We start from the raw sequence: 16,643 nt of genomic DNA on the forward strand, positions 1-16,643 counted from the left end.
TCTGCTGGGGGAGGATGAAACCCCCGCGGACGTGGAGGTTGATGTGCTCCAAAGGCGAGGGCAGAGTTCGGAATTCACCCCGGAATCCGACGTATTCACCCTATTTTTTTGGGGGGGGGAGAGGGGTAAAAAGTAGAAATGATGCCACAGATCCCATCGATTCGATGAAATATTCACAGAATTCACAGAATCACAAGGTTGGAAACGAGCTGCAGGATCATCCAGTCCAACCCCCCCCATTGCTATCATCCTATATCCTATCATTCCTATTCCTATCTCGTAGCTCCTCATCCAGGCTCCTCTTGAGCACCACCAGGGACGGCGCCTCCCCCACCTCCCTGGGCAGCCATTGCAGCGCCTGACCACCCTTTGAGAGCAGCAGTTTCTCCTCATATCCAACCCAAACCTCCTCTGCTACAACTTCTGTCTGTTTCCTCGGCTCCTGCTGTTTGCCTGGGAGCAGAGGCCAGGCCCTTTTGCACCACAGCCTCCCTCCATGCAGCTGCACAGTGCAATGAAGTCTGCCCTGAACTCCTCTTCTCCACGCTGAACCATCCCAGCTCCCTCAGCCGCTCCTCATCTTTGTGCTCCAGACCCCTCACCATTTCGCTGCCCTCCTTTGAACGCGTTCCAGGGCCTCCATGTCTTGTAGTGAGGGGCCCAAAACTGAACGCAGCACTCGAGGTGCGGCCTCACAGAGCTGAGTGCAGGGGATGCTCAGCTCCCTGCTCTGCTGGCCATTCCCAATGCAGGCCAGGATGCCGCTGGCCCTTTGGCCACCTGTGCACACTGCTGGCTCATGTTCAGCCCAGCACAAACCAACACCTCCTGCTCCCTTTCCTCTTCCAATCATCCAACCACTCACCCCCATGCCGATAGCGCTGCATGGGGTTGTTGTGGCCAAAGCGCAGCACCCGACTCTTGGCCTTGTTGAACCTCATCCTGTTCATCTCAGCCCAGCGATCCAGCTTATCCAGATCCCTCTGCAGGGCTTCCCTGCCCTCAGGCAGATCGACACCACCTCCCAGCTTGGTGTCACCTGCAAACTCACTCAGGGTACGGAGGTTTGGTATTCAGAGGTTTGGTATTCGGAGGTTTGGTGCCGCCCGTTGTTTGAATGCAGAAACGGCGCTGCAGGCTGGGGGCCGAGCGGCTGGATGAGTGCGGAGAAGAGAAGGAGCTGGGGGCGCTGGTGGGGGCTCGGCTCAACTGGAGCCAACAGGGCGTCCAGGCGGCCAAAGGGCCAGCGGCGTCCTGCCTGCATTGGGAATGGCGGCCAGCAGCAGCAGGGAGGTGAGCATCCAGCCCTGCGCTCAGCTCCGTGAGGCCGCACCTCCAGCGCTGGGTTCAGTTTTGGGCTCCTGACTGCAGGAAGGACGCGGAGGCCCCAGCGTGCGGAGAAGGGCGGCGAGGCTGGCGAGGGGTGCGGAGCGCGGGGCTGCTGAGCAGCGGCTGGGGGAGCTGGGGGTGTTCAGCGTGGAGGAGAGGAGCTCAGGGGAGATCATGGCGCTCTGCAGCCTCCTGAAGGAGGTCGGGGTGCAGAGGGGTTCGGCCTCTGCTCCAGGCAGCGAGCAGCACACGGGAAAATGGCCGCCGCTGCACCTGGTGGCCTGACGGGGCGTTGGCAGCATTGGGATCCTTTGGGATCCATTCCGGGATTCAAATGGATCTCAGTGGGATCTCAGTGGGATCTCAACAGGATCCTAATGAGATTTCAATGGGATTTCAGTAGGATCTCAGTGGGATTTCAGTGGGATCCTAATAGGATTTCAGTGGGATCTCAATGGGATTTCAAATGGATCCCAGTGGGATCTCAATGGGATCCTAATGGGATTTCAGTGGGATTTCAATGGGATCTCAGTGGGATTTCAGAGGGATCCTAATGGGATCCTAATGGGATTTCAATAGGATCTCAATGGGATTTCAGTGGGATCTCAATGGGATCCTAATGGGATTTCAATGGGATCTCAATGGCATCTCAATGGGATTTCAATAAAATCTTGATGGGATTCTAATGGGATTTCAGTGGGTTCTCAATGGGATGCTAATGGGACTTCAGTGGGATTTCAACGGGATCTCAATGGGATCCTAACAGGATCCTAATGGGATTTCAGTGGGATCTCAATGGGATCCTAATGAGATCCTAATGGGATTTCAGTGGGATCTCAATGAGCCTAATGGGATTTTAGTGGGATCTCAGTGGGATCCTAATGGGATTTCAATGGGATCTCAGTGGGATCTCATGGCCGCAAGTTGTACCAGAGGAGGTTCAGGTCGGACATGAGGAAGCACTTTTTCTCTCAGTGCTCAGGCGCTGCCATGGCTGCCCAGGGAGGTGGGGGAGGCGCCGTCCCTGACAGCACTCAAGAGGCGCCTGGACGAGGAGCTGCGAGCTGCGCTTTGGTGCTGTGGTGGCGACGGTGGGGAGGAGACGAGTTATGGGTCGTTTGCAACCTTGTGATTCTAGGATTCTAGGGTTCTAGGGTTCTAGGATTCTAAGTTTCTAGGATTCTAGGATAGTAGGTTTCTAGGATTCTAAGTTTCTCTATGATTCTATGATTCTAGGGTTCTAGGATTCTAGGGTTCTGGGGTTCTAAGGTTCTGGGGTTCTAAGTTTCTAGGATTCTAGGATTCTATGATTCTAGGATTCTAGGGTTTTACGATTCTAGGGTTCTAGGGTTCTAGCATTCTAGGATTCTAGAATTCCAGGGTTCCAGGGTTCTAGGATTCCAAGGTTCTAGGATTCTACAATTCTAGGGTTCTAGGGTTCTAGGATTCTAGGGGACTAGGATTCTAGGATTGTAGGATTCCAGGGTTCCAGGGTTCCAGGATTCTAGGATTCTAGGTTTCTAGGATTCTGGGGTTCCAGGGTTCCAGGGTTCTACGGTTCTAGGATTCCAAGGTTCTAGGATTCTAGGATTCTACAATTCTAGGGTTCTAGGATTCTAGGGTTCTACAGTTCTAGGGTTCTAGGATTCTAGGATTCTAGTTTTCTAGGATTCCAGGATTCTAGGGTTATAATGGACTAGGATTCTAGGTTTCTAGGATTCTAGGTTTCTAGGATTCTAGGGTTCTAGGGTTCCAGGATTCTAGGGTTCTGGGGTTCTAGGATTCCAAAATTCTAGGGTTCTAGGGTTCTACGGTTCTAGGATTCTAGGATTCCAGGGTTCTAGGATTCTAAGTTTCTAGGATTCTAGGATTCTAGGATTCCAGGGTTCCAGGGTTCTAGGATTCCAAGGTTCTAGGATTCTAGGATTCTACAATTCTAGGGTTCTAGGGTTCTAGGATTCTAGGGGACTATGATTCTACGGTTCTATGGTTCTAGGTTTCTAGGATTCTAGGATTCTAGGGTTCTAGGATTCCAGGGTTCTAGGATTCCAGGGTTCTACAGTTCTAGGATTCTAGGATTCTAGGGTTATAATGGACTAGGATTCTAGGATTCTAGGATTCCAGGGTTCTAGGACATGAAGACATTAGGAAACACAGATCCCATTTGGAAGCACTGTTAATTACTTACTGTGTGATAATCATACCAGCGGGCGTTCGGGAGGTACGCATCCACCGACACGGCACCCTGCAATGCGACATTCTGCCTTTAACCAAGGCCACAATCGTAATCCTCCTGAAGCAACACCCGAATCTTATCCAGCATTAATATTTCCATTAATTTCTAATATTTCCCCCCCATTTTTTTTTTCCTCCTTCCTCAGATTTGCCCAATATTCCGTGCTTTTACCTGATCCAGCACAGGGCTGATGAGCAGCGCTGGGCCCCAGAGGAATTGCTTGTATATTTCCCACGTCGTCCTGTCTTCCACAAACCTGGAATTCCAAAATATAAGGAGTTTTTGGGGTGACATCAACCGTTCTTGCAAAATATTTCCCCATTGCAGCTTTATTCCCCCTAAAAACCCACTTTTCCCTTAATTATAAGGAATGACGACGAGCTGCTGCTTAGGAAGAGGTTAATTGAGAATCTGTCTTCAATGGCATCTGTTGTGCGTATTCAAATCAGTCAATTTTTATCACCTTTTCATTTAATTTTAACGAAATTCTAGTTCTAAGTTCTCCCTTTTTTAAAATCTCTAAAATTAATGATTGAAAATGAATCTCGTTTGCTTGCAAATGGATGCTTGTCAGGAACAGCGCAAGATTCCAGCGTAAAAACTGCTCAATTTAGGCATATTTCAGTCACAGAAATTGTAGATTTGAAGTCCTATGTTAGAATTTATTTCACATTTCTTGGCAAATTCTGATATCTCTAAAAAAGTTTTTTTTCTTTATTATTTTTCTATATTTTTTTTCCATTTTTTTCTACTTCTGTATTTTCTTCTATTTCTTCTATTTTTATCCTGTATTTTTTCCCCTATTTTTCCTCTATTTTTTTCTCCTATTTTTCTTTTCCTTTTTCTTCTATTTCGTTTTCCTATTTTTTCTCCTGGCATTTTTCCTCTATTTTCCTACTTTCCTTCTACTTTTCCTTCTACATTTCCTTCTATTTTTTCTTCCATTTTTTCTACTTCTTTTTTCCTTCTATTTTATCTTCAGTTTCTCTTTGTTTCTCTGTTTTTTTTCCTACCTTTTCTTTTTTTCCCTCAGTTTTTTTTTTAATTATTTTATTCTATTTTTTTAATGCAGAATCACTTTGCCCCATATACGTTATTTTCTCCCCCAAAATCTCATGATTTTCTTTTTTTCCCTCAAAATCCCATCTTTTTGGCTTCTCTCCTTATAATTTTCAAATGATTTGCATCCCAATTTTATATTTGAATCCCAAATTCGTATTCGCATCCCAAATCTACATCTCAATCCCAAACTCACCTTTGAATCCCAAATTTATATTTGAATCCCAAATCCGTATTTTCCCAAATCTCTGTTTTAATCCCACATTTATACTGCGATCCCAAATTCATATTTGAATCCCAAATTTGTATTCACATCCCAAATCTTTATTTGAATCCCAAACTCACCTTTGAATCCCAAGTTTATACTACAATCCCAAATTCGTATTTGAATTTCAAATATATACTGCGATCCCAAATTCATCTTTGAATCCCAAATTTATACTGCAATCCCAAGCTCATATTTGAATCCCAAATCTGTATTTGAATCCCAAATTCATATTTGAATCCCAAATCTACATTTCAATCCCAAACTCCCCTTTGAATCCCAAATTCGTATTTGAATCCCAAACTCATATCTGAATCCCAAATCTACATTTGAATCCTAAATCTGTATTTGAATCCCAAACTCCCCTTTGAATCCCAAATTTTTACCGCAATCCCAAATTCGTATTCACATCCCAAATCTGCATTTCAATCCCAAACTCCCCTTTGAATCCCAAATTTATAACTGCAATCCCAAATTTATATTTGAATCCCAAACTCAAATTTGAATCCCAAATTCATATTTGAATCCCAAATCTACATTTCAATCCCAAACTCCTCTTTGAATCCCAAATCTATACTGCAATCCCAAATTCGTATTCACATCCCAAATCTGTATTTGAATCCCAATCTCACCTTTGAACCCCACATTTATATTTGAATCTCAAATTCGTATTCACATCCCAAATCTACATTTCAATCCCAAACTCCCCTTTGAATCCCAAATTTATACCACAATCCCACATTCATATTTGAATCCCAAACTCATATCTGAATCCCAAATTCATATTCACACCCCAAACTCCCCTCCGAACCCCAAATTTGAATCCCAAACCCCCAAACTCAACCCCCAACCCCCATCCAAATCCCCAATTCCCTGTAGGTTGGTTGGTTGGTTGGTTTGCTTTTAGGAGGGTTTGGGGGCCAGGCGTTGGGTTTTGGGGAGGCAGGCGGGCTTTGGGAGGAGCCGCACTCACTCGTGGAGCAGCGGACGCACGACGGTGCTGCCGTGGGCCGAGGCGTGGAACATGAGCGTGTAGAGGTAGGGCAGCAGCGTGTAGCGGATGTTCAGCACGGCCCTGGAAATATCCTCAAACGTGGAGTTCCAGGCCACGGGGTCTTGCCTCTGAGAAGGGAAAAAAAATCGGTTATTTCCTCCACCCCCCTCCTAAAAAAAAAAAGGTAAAAATCCGTTCATTTTTCACATTTTTTGTTGGCTTGGTTTTTTTTTTTTTCATCCTTCTGAAAGTGGTTTCATTTGGTGGCGGCTGTGGTCAAATTTGAATCAAAACGCAGGGGGGAAAAAAAAGGAATTCAAACCCTTCTACGTGACTCAGACATTGGTGTGATTTGGTGGTGGTCGATTCACCCCGAAATGGAGAAACAAAGCATTGAAGTCGTTCAGCAGGGATAATTGTCAGATTTCCCTTAAAATGAAGGAAAAAAAGGCATTTTTCATCTTATACACCATCAAAATTTGTTATAATTTGGTTGGTGGGCACTTTCAAATTTGCCTCAAAATGAAGGAAAAAATCATCTTTCATCTCACACAACCACCAAAATTATGTAAATGCTATGAAATCAAAATGGCTTATGAATATTGAATGGTTTGTGATGAATAAATGGTTTATTAGGAATGCTGCGATAGCTTAGTAGGGATAATTGTCGAATTTCCCTGAAAATGAAGAAAAAAAGGCATTTTTCATGTTATACACCATCAAAATTTGGTACAGTTGGGTTGGTGGGCACAGCCAAATTTGCCTCAAAATGAAGGAAAAACTCATTTTCCATCTCACACAACCACCAAAATTATGTAAATGCTGTGAAATCAAAACAGTTGATGAATATTGAATGGTGTGTGATGAATAAATGGTTTATTAGGAATGCTGCAATAGCTTAGTAGGGATAATTGTCGAAATTCCCTGAAAATGAAGAAAAAAAGGCATTTTTCATCTTATACACCATCAAAATTTGTTATAATTTGGTTGGTGGGCACTTTCAAATTTGCCTCAAAATGAAGGAAAAAATCATCTTTCATCTCACACGACCACCAAAATTATGTAAATGCTATGAAATCAAAATGGCTTATGAATATTGAATGGTGTGTGATGAATAAATGGTTTATTAGGAATGCTGCAATAGCTTAGTAGGGATAATTGTCGAATTTCCCTGAAAATGAAGAAAAAAAGGCATTTTTCATGTTATACACCATCAAAATTTGGTACAGTTGGGTTGGTGGGCACAGCCAAATTTGCCTCAAAATGAAGGAAAAACTCATTTTCCATCTCACACAACCACCAAAATTATGTAAATGCTATGAAATCAAAATGGCTTATGAATATTGAATGGTTTGTGATGAATAAATGGTTTATTAGGAATGCTGCGATAGCTTAGTAGGGATAACTGTTGAATTTCCCTTAAAATGAAGAAAAAAAGGCATTTTTCATGTTATACACCATCAAAATTTGTTATAATTTGGTTGGTGGGCACAGCCAAATTTGCCACAAAATGCAGGGGGGGAAAAGGAATTCAAACCCTTCTACGTGACTCAGACATTGGTGTGATTTGGTGGTGGTCGATTCACCCCAAAATAAAGAAACAAAGCATTGAAGTCGTTCAGCAGGGATAATTGTCAGATTTCCCTTAAAATGAAGGAAAAAAAGGCATTTTTCATGTTATGCACCATCAAAATTTGTTGTAATTTGGTTGGTGGGCACAGACAAATTTGCCTCAAAATGAAGGAAAAACTCATTTTCCATCTCACACGACCACGAAAATTATGTAAATGCTGTGAAATCAAAACAGTTGATGAATATTGAATGGTTTGTGATGAATAAATGGTTTATTAGGAATGCTGCAATAGCTTAGTAGGGATAATTGTCGAATTTCCCTGAAAATGAAGAAAAAAAGGCATTTTTCATGTTATACACCATCAAAATTTGGTACAGTTGGGTTGGTGGGCACAGCCAAATTTGCCTCAAAATGAAGGAAAAAATCATCTTTCATCTCACACGACCACCAAAATTATGTAAATGCTATGAAATCAAAATGGCTTATGAATATTGAATGGTGTGTGATGAATAAATGGTTTATTAGGAATGCTGCAATAGCTTAGTAGGGATAATTGTCGAATTTCCCTGAAAATGAGGAAAGAAAAGTGTTTTTCATGTTATACACCATCAAAATTTGGTACAGTTGGGTTGGTGGGCACAGCCAAATTTGCCTCAAAATGAAGGAAAAACTCATTTTCCATCTCACACGACCACCAAAATTATGTAAATGCTGTGAAATCAAAACAGTTGATGAATATTGAATGGTTTGTGATGAATAAATGGTTTATTAGGAATGCTGCGATAGCTTAGTAGGGATAACTGTTGAATTTCCCTGAAAATGAAGAAAAAAAGGCATTTTTCATGTTATACACCATCAAAATTTGTTATAATTTGGTTGGTGGGCACAGCCAAATTTGCCTCAAAATGAAGGAAAAACTCATTTTCCATCTCACACGACCACTAAAATTATGTAAATGCTGTGAAATGTTCAGAAAATGGGCGCCGCTCGTCTTTGTGGTGTGGAAACACCTCCTGATTTTCCCAAGCAGACCTGAAGTTCTCACGGAAGTGTTCAACACCTCCATTGGCCGCTAAAGCCGACGTTTTCATCCTCTGTATGAAGGAAAACCCCACCGTTTTCACGAATGATTGCACCAATTTTACGCAGCGCTACGGAAGTTGGCGCCGCCCGCCTTTAAAATGCAGAAATAGCGGCGGATTTTCAAAGCGAGCTCTGAAATACGAACGAAACAACGACGCGTTTCTGAGCTGCCGCCTGTCACGGTTTTATGGTTTGGGGTCATCACTATTCCACACCATAACATCATGTAATGCACTGGGGGTGGGGTTTGATATCTGCCGAACGTTCGTCCGACGGAGAAGAACTGCAATTCCCCAGGAGGCTTTGCGGTCAGCAAGGGGATCGAACTCCATGCGAGGACACCTGATTTCTCTTCTTTGCCTGCTCTTCGCTGCCTGCGCTTCGCCGTCTGTACTTCAGTCACTCAACTGGACTGCACTTCTCACCCCAGCACTGTGGTGAGGTCTATACAATTCAAACAGACTCTCTCTCATTGTATTTTACTAATGCTACATTTAGTAAAATCGTTTGTTCCACCTCAGATTAGTGCTGTTGTTTTCAAGTATTTTGGGGTCCCCTGCTTCCCCTTTCCCAGAGGCGCGGATCCGCAGATCCCTCCGCCCTGCTGGTCATGGAACTGGGCCGCATCAGCCCGTAAACCGTTGGCATTGCCCAAAGCCAACGCATCCACCCTGTTCTGGAGGAAAAAACCAACCAAAGCCACGCACGCACACAAAACCCCCCACAGATTTAACGTGCGATTTTGTAACTTGCACAAACGTGATGAAAAAATGAAGAAAGTTGGCGCCGCTTGTATTCTAGGTTTGGAAAATAGTCGTGTTTTCAAAATGGTGGTGGAAATTCTCATTAAAAAAGAAATGGAATGAAATGAAATGAAATGAAATGAAATGAAATGAAATGAAATAAAGTAAAATGAAATAAAGTAAAGTAAAATAAAGTAAAATAAAGTAAAATAAAATAAAGTAAAATGAAATAAAGTAAAATAAAGTAAAATAAAGTAAAATAAAATAAAGTAAAATAAAATAAAATAAAATAAAATAAAATAAAATAAAATAAAGTAAAAATAAAATAAAGTAAAATAAAATAAAGTAAAATAAAGTAAAATAAAATAAAATAAAATAAAATAAAGTAAAATAAAATAAAGTAAAATAAAATAAAGTAAAATAAAATAAAGTAAAATAAAATGAATAAAATAAAATAAAATAAAATAAAATGAATAAAATAAAATAAAATAAAATAAAAAGTAAAATAAAGTAAAATAAAATAAATAAAATAAAATAAAGTAAAATAAAATAAAATAAAATAAAATAAAATAAAATAAAATAAAATAAAATAGAAAATGAGCGGTTCCTGAATTGCTGCCCAATTAGGGTTTTGTAGGCGGAGCTAAAAAGGAGGATTTTACAGGGGAGGAGGGGAGGAATGGATCCGTGGGAGGTGGGCGATTTGGGGGCACGGTCACCTTGGCGCCTTTCCCGTTGTGGTTCCTTGAAAATGGGTAGAAAGCTCCCAGCTGCATCCAGCGGGCGCACAGTTCGTATTCCGAATCTGAGAAGAACCCGCAGATGTCTGCTCCGGTCTGAAAATCCCAAAGGATGTTTTAATGACAGTTCCAAAATCCCAACCAGGCCGCGCCGCACGCTTCCGTTTGTGGAAAGGTGACCGAGCGGGATGGGGGAGGAAGGAATGAATGAAGGACTTACATAGGATACTCCAAAGAGGCTGAACTCCATCATACCTGCAAGGAGAACAGAATTCAGGGATTTGAGCCGTGAAATATTTGGTATTTTCAACTGCGTGACAGAATTTGGCGTTTTCAGCTGAGAAGAATAATTTGGTATTTTAATTTGTGAACCACAGTTTGGTATTTTCAACCATGAAGTACAGGTCGGCATTTTCAACTGTTAAATATAGGCCTGGATTTTCAACCATGAAGTACAGCTTGGCATTTTCAAATGTTAAATACAGATCTGTATTTTCAACCAAGAAGAACAGCTTGGCATTTTCAACCATTAAATACAGTTCTCTATTTTCAACCATGAAGAACAGCTTGGTATTTTCAACTGTTAAAAACAGTTCTGTATTTTCAACCATGAAGAACAATTTATTATTTTCAACCCTCAAATGAAATTCAGTATTTTCAGCCATGAAATATAATTGGGTATTTCCAGCTGTGAAAAACAATTGGGTGTTTTCAGCTACGAAACACAATTTGCTATTTTCATCTGCGAATTATATGGGATGAAGACTTTGAGGGTAATGTGGTCAGCAGGGCTCAACCCAACGCTGTGGAAATGGAGAAGAACTTCTGAACGATGTGGAATAATGGTGGAAAGAAAGGATTTGAGGACAAGGGGGTCAGTGGGGCAAAACCTAATTCAGTGGAAATGATGAGGGATTTCTTAATTATGTGGAACAATGGTGGAAAGAAAGGATTTGAGGACAAGGGGGTCAACAGGGCTCAACCCAACTGAGTGGAAATGATGAAGGATTCCTTAATGATGTGGAATAATGATGGAAAGAAAGGATTTGAGGACAAGGTGGTCAGTGTGACTCAACCCAATTTAGTAGAAATGGAGAAGAACTGCTTAATGACATGGAATAATGGTGGAAAGAAAGGATTTGAGGACAAGGGGGTCAACAGGATTCAACCCAACTCAGTGGAAATGATGAAGGATTTCTTAATGATGTGGAATAGTGGTGGAAAGAAAGGATTTGAGGACAAGGGGGTCGACAGAGCTCAACCCAACTGAGTGGAAATGATGAAGGATTCCTTAATGACGTTGGATAATGGTGGAAAGAAAGGATTTGAGGACAAGGTGGTCAGTGTGACTCAACCCAATTTAGTAGAAATAGAGAAGAACTGCTTAATGACATGGAATAATGGTGGAAAGAAAGGATTTGAGGACAAGGGGGTCAACAGGATTCAACCCAACTGAGTGGAAATGATGAAGGATTTCTTAATGATGTGGAATAATGGTGGAAAGGAAGGATTTGAGGACAAGGGGGTCAACAGGGCTCAACCCAACTGAGTGGAAATGATGAAGGATTTCTTAATGATGTGGAATAATGGTGGAAAGAAAGGATTTGAGGACAAGGTGGTCAGCAGGGCTCAACCCAATTTAGTAGAAATGGAGAAGAAGTTCTTAATGACGTTGGATCATGGTGGAAAGAAAGGATTTGAGGACAAGGGGGTCAACAGGATTCAACCCAACTGAGTGGAAATGATGAAGGATTTCTTAATGATGTGGAATAATGGTGGAAAGAAAGGATTTGAGGACAAGGGGGTCAACAGAGCTCAACCCAACTGAGTGGAAATGATGAAGGATTTCTTAATGACGTTGGATAATGGTGGAAAGAAAGGATTTGAGGACAAGGGGGTCGACAGGCTTCAACTCAACGCAGTGGAAATGATGAAGGATTTCTTAGCGACAGCGGCAAGGAAAGAGATCAAGAAGGAGCTGGCCATCGTTGTTCAAACATTGAGATTCTATGTGTGAAAATGCTGTGATTCTGGGGAAGGGAGCGCGGGTTCACGGCGTTCCATCGACTCACCAATGATGGATTTGGTCATCTGGTCCCACGCAGCCGTGTTGTCCCCCAGCCAATGCCCTGCCCACTGCCCGCTGCTGGGGTAGGTGGAACGCGTGATGACGATGCCCCGCTCCTTCGTGATGCTCCGCAGTGCACTGGGGGCAGCAAGTGATCCTCAGGGCTCGTTTAAAAGGGATTTTGGGGAGAAAAAGGTGGAAAAAAGGAAGAAAAAGGGAGAAAAAAAAAAGGGTGACTTACTCCAGTGTGGGTTTGGTCTGGGCCCAGCCGTAGAGGTTGTGGACGTCGTAGTGGCGCAGCTCGGTGCCGTCGGCCAGGATCTGGACGCCCTCCATGCAGATGGTTTTGTAGGCCAAGCCCTGCTCCCTCCACCCCAATTCTGTGGGAAATGGGGTGAAAACGGCACAGTTTAATAAAAGCTTGGAAAAATCACTTTTCGTTGGCGCCGTCTTCATTGAGGTTCGCTTCCAGTTACACGGCTGCGTGGTCGGCTTGGTTTACAGCCAAATAAGATTTTTGGAGGTTTTGAAATTTAGAAGAAGCAGAAATTGCCCACGTTCCCCCGTAAAATTGGATTTCTGGAATCTGGGAAAGTCGAGAATTTGCTGACATTCCTTCCTGAAAGTGGATTTCGGGAATTTGGGAGAGGTGGAAATCGCCGATGTTCTGTTCTGAAATTGGATTTCTGAAGCTTAAGAAAATCAGAAAGTGCTGATATTCCTTCCTAAACTTGAGGAAATTCAGGAAATTCAGGAAATTTTCATTCCTTTCATTCAGGAAATGCTCATTTTTTTTTCAGAATGGAAATTCTGAAGCTCGGAAAGGCAGAAATTGCTGCTGTTCCTCTAAAAAGCAGATCTCCGAAACTGGGGGAAGGCAGAAATTGTTGACACTCGCTTTCGAAATATGGGAAATTCAGAGATTAATGACTTTCCTTTTAATTTTATATATTTAGGTTTACTTTTAGGTTTAGGCTTTACGTTTTTGTGCGTCTACAATTTGCATTTCTGCACAGGAAAGGCAGAAATCACTGCTGAAATTGGATTTCTGAAGGTTGGGAGAGGCAGAAATCAACAATTTTCCTTTTTCCAAAGGGCTCTGAGGTCACTGCTGAAATCAAAGGCTGGAATTCAACATGCTAAAAATCTTCCAAAAATTGACTTTTTTTTTTTTCCTCCTTTTTTTTTTTCCTCCTTTTTTTTTTTTTTTTTTTTTTTATTAGAGGAGTTGTTCTGGGTTTGGGGGATTTAAGGCAATTTTTTCCTATAGGAAATGCAGCAATAAACGTAAAGGCGAACGAAGGGGTCAATTCAACCCCTGGATTTAATTTAAAAAGGGGTTCATTGGCCCATTTCCTTATTAAATGAGCCATAATTAAGCAGACTTACGGGGCATGTATGGGGGATTATTGAGCTCTTGATCTCTGCAGCCCCAAACCGCCCCATGGACGAAGCTGGAGGGTTCATTCATGTCCTGAAAAAAAACACAAAAAACACACACGAAAAAAAACCCAAAATTGACCCAAAATTCCACTCCAATGTGGCAAACATTTGGGCTTTTTTTTTCCCCCAGATATTAAATCCTTTCCCAATGGGTTCATCAGCAAAATCAGGAAGTCACGATTTTGCATCAACAGATACCGAAAATCACGTTTTGTTCCACCAGCAATTATTGAAAATCGCAATTTTTCGTCAACAGGTACCAAAAAATCACTTTTTTTTTTTTTTTTTTTTTTTTTCCACCAGCAGATGCTGAAAAATATTAAATTATCTTTATGGACTTTGTTACTTCTTCCCAACTTTTCAGTTTTAATTTTTATTATTTCATTTTTAAAACTCTTCTTTTCCTCTTTCATCCCGTTTTCATCCCTTTTTTCCCCCCTCATTTCTCCTTTTTTCAGCCTTTTTTTTCTCCCTCCTTCCCTTCTATTTTTTTTTAAATCATTTTTCCTTCCTTCCTCATTTCTAAATCTTTTCCCCTTTCTTTCTCATTTTTAATCACTTCTCCTTCCTTTCCCACTTTTGAAATTACTTTTCCTTCCTTCATCATTTTCTCAATCGCTTCTCGCTCCTTTTTGCTTTCAAAATCACCTTTCCTTCCTTCCTCATTTCTAAATGATTTTTGTCACTTCTTTGTCGCTCTCATAATCAGCTTCCATTCCTTCTTCATTCTGAAGTCATCTCACGTCATTTTTAAACTATTTTTTAAATGTTTTCGATGTTTTCATCCCTTTTTTAAGAACCTTTTTTCGCTGTCTTCGTTATTTCTATGCCTCTGTCCATTTCTGTTATTTCTATCTCTATGTCTCCCTCCAATCCTCTGTTTTAACATCATCAAGTGCCACAAACACACAAACCCACACAAACCATCACCGATACCAACGTCATCAATCATGACTAAACAACGCCCCCCCAAAAAAAGGCAGAAAGAAAGGGCCAAGCCGGCACTCACGATCCAGATGCCATCGTATTTGAGGCTGAGGGAGGCGTTGTGGGGGTTCTCGTAGAGCTCCTGCAGTTCTGTGCTCCACCATTCCACCGTGGAGTTGCGGAAGAAGTCGGGGAATGCAGCGTACGCACGGAAGAGCTGGGAGGGAGAAGGGAGGATGGAGGGAGGGAGGGAAGATGGATCCAAGTTGAAGGAGGGAAGATTGAGGTTGGATGTTAGGGGGAAGTTCTTTACAAGGAGAGCGGTTAGGCTCTGGAACGGGCTGCCCAGGGAGGTTGTGGATGCCCCGTCCTTGGACGTGTTCAAGGCCAGGTTGGACGGGGTCCTGGGCAACCTGATCTAAATGTGTATGTTTGGTGGCCCTGCAAGGCAGGGGGGTTGGAACTACATGATCCTTGAGGTCCCTTCCAGCCCGGGTGATTCTGTGATTCTGTGGAAGGGGAGGCGCTCAGTGGGGTCCAGCCGACTTAGAAACACCCTGCTGTGAAATACAGGAACGTGAAATTCTGTATAAAGAGTCGGGGTGGGGATTTGCACAGAGATACGGGCAAAAATCTGCGCAGAAATTCAGCCAATAATCTGCTAGGAAATTCATAGGAAAATCCGTACAGAAATTCAGACAAAAATCTGTACAAGAGTTCACGTGAAAACAAACAAACAAACAAACAAAAAAAAAAACAACAACAAAAACCAGAAATTTGGACAAAAAAACATACAGAAATTTGGACAAAATTATGCAGAAATGCATACAAAAATCTGTAAGGAAATTCATGTAAAAATCCAAACAAATTCATACAAAAATCTGTACAAGAATTCATGTGAAAACAAACAAACAAACAAACAAAAAACACAGAAATTTGGACAAAAATCCATGCAGAAATTCATACAAAAATCCATCAGAAATTTGGACAAAAGTCTGTACAGAAATTCATACGAAAGTCTGTAAGGAAATTCATATAAAAATCCAAACAAATTCATACAAAAACCTGAATTCAGACAAGAATTCAGACATAAATCTGTACAAGAATTCACGTGAAAACAAACAAACAAAAAATGAAATCCCACAGAAATTTGGACAAAAACCTGTGCAGAAATTCATACAGAAATCTGCTAGGAAATTCATACAAAAATCCAAACAAATTCAGACAAGAATTCAGACATAAATCTGTACAAGAATTCACATGAAAACAAATAAACAAAAAATGAAAACCCACAGAAATTTGGACAAAAACCTGTGCAGAAATTCATACAAAAATCAGGAAGGAAATTCATATAAAAATCCGTACAGAAATTCAGACAAAAATCTGTACAGGAATTAACGTGAAAACAAACAAGCAAACATACAAACAAAAAAAACACAGAAATTTGAACAAAAATCCATGCAGAAATTCATACAAAAATCCATACAGAAATTTGGACAAAAATCCATACAGAAATTCATACAAAAACCCATACAGAAATTTGGACAAAAATCTGTACAGAAATTCAGATGGAAATCCAAACAGAAATTTGGACAAAAATCCATACAGAAATCCATACAAAAATCTGTACAGGGGTTCATACAAAAATTCAAATAGAAATTCAGACAAAAACCCAATCACAAATTTGGACAAGAATCTGTGCAGAAATTTGGACAAAAATCCGCACAGAAATCCATATAAAAATTCAAATAGAAATTCAGACAAAAATCTGTATGGAAATTCCTATAAAAACCAAATGGAAATTGGGACAAAAACCCATACAGAAATTTGGACAAAAATCTCTATGGAAAATCATATAGGAGTCTAAACAGAAATTTGGATGAAAATCTGAACGAAAATTTGGACAAAAATCAGTACAGAAATTCATATAAAAATCCATACAGAAATTCAGACAGAAGTCTATAGAGAAATTCATAAAAAAAAATCCAAACAGAAATTTGGACAAAAATCCATACAGAATCTCAGAGAAGAATCCGTAGAGGAATTCGTACAAAAATCTGAACAGGAATTCAGACAAAAATCCAAACAGAAATTCAGACAAGATCTGTATGGAAATTCATATAAAAATCCAAACAGAAATTTGGACAAAAATCTGTGCAGAAATCTGTATAAAAACTCATGGA

General features: G+C 41.1%; 1 protein-coding gene across 1 annotated transcript in view; it reads right to left on the reverse strand.

Annotated features, from left to right (window-relative positions):
- Positions 1 to 7: 7 nt before the first annotated feature.
- LOC306957610 (maltase-glucoamylase-like) overlaps positions 8 to 16,643 on the reverse strand; it is a gene marked incomplete at both ends in the record, with an annotated part of 39,593 nt that continues 22,957 nt past the window's right edge. Inside the window, 10 exons of the mRNA XM_079551093.1 lie at positions 8 to 100; positions 3,518 to 3,574; positions 3,737 to 3,821; positions 5,863 to 6,011; positions 10,002 to 10,118; positions 10,243 to 10,277; positions 12,095 to 12,228; positions 12,332 to 12,470; positions 13,480 to 13,564; positions 14,543 to 14,677. Coding sequence (XP_079407219.1) covers positions 8 to 100; positions 3,518 to 3,574; positions 3,737 to 3,821; positions 5,863 to 6,011; positions 10,002 to 10,118; positions 10,243 to 10,277; positions 12,095 to 12,228; positions 12,332 to 12,470; positions 13,480 to 13,564; positions 14,543 to 14,677 — 1,029 coding nt within the window. The remainder of the gene's footprint in view (positions 101 to 3,517; positions 3,575 to 3,736; positions 3,822 to 5,862; positions 6,012 to 10,001; positions 10,119 to 10,242; positions 10,278 to 12,094; positions 12,229 to 12,331; positions 12,471 to 13,479; positions 13,565 to 14,542; positions 14,678 to 16,643) is intronic.

This window comes from Tetrao urogallus (assembly GCF_951394365.1).
Source record: "Tetrao urogallus genome assembly, contig: scaffold_131, whole genome shotgun sequence".
NCBI lineage: Eukaryota > Metazoa > Chordata > Aves > Galliformes > Phasianidae > Tetrao > Tetrao urogallus.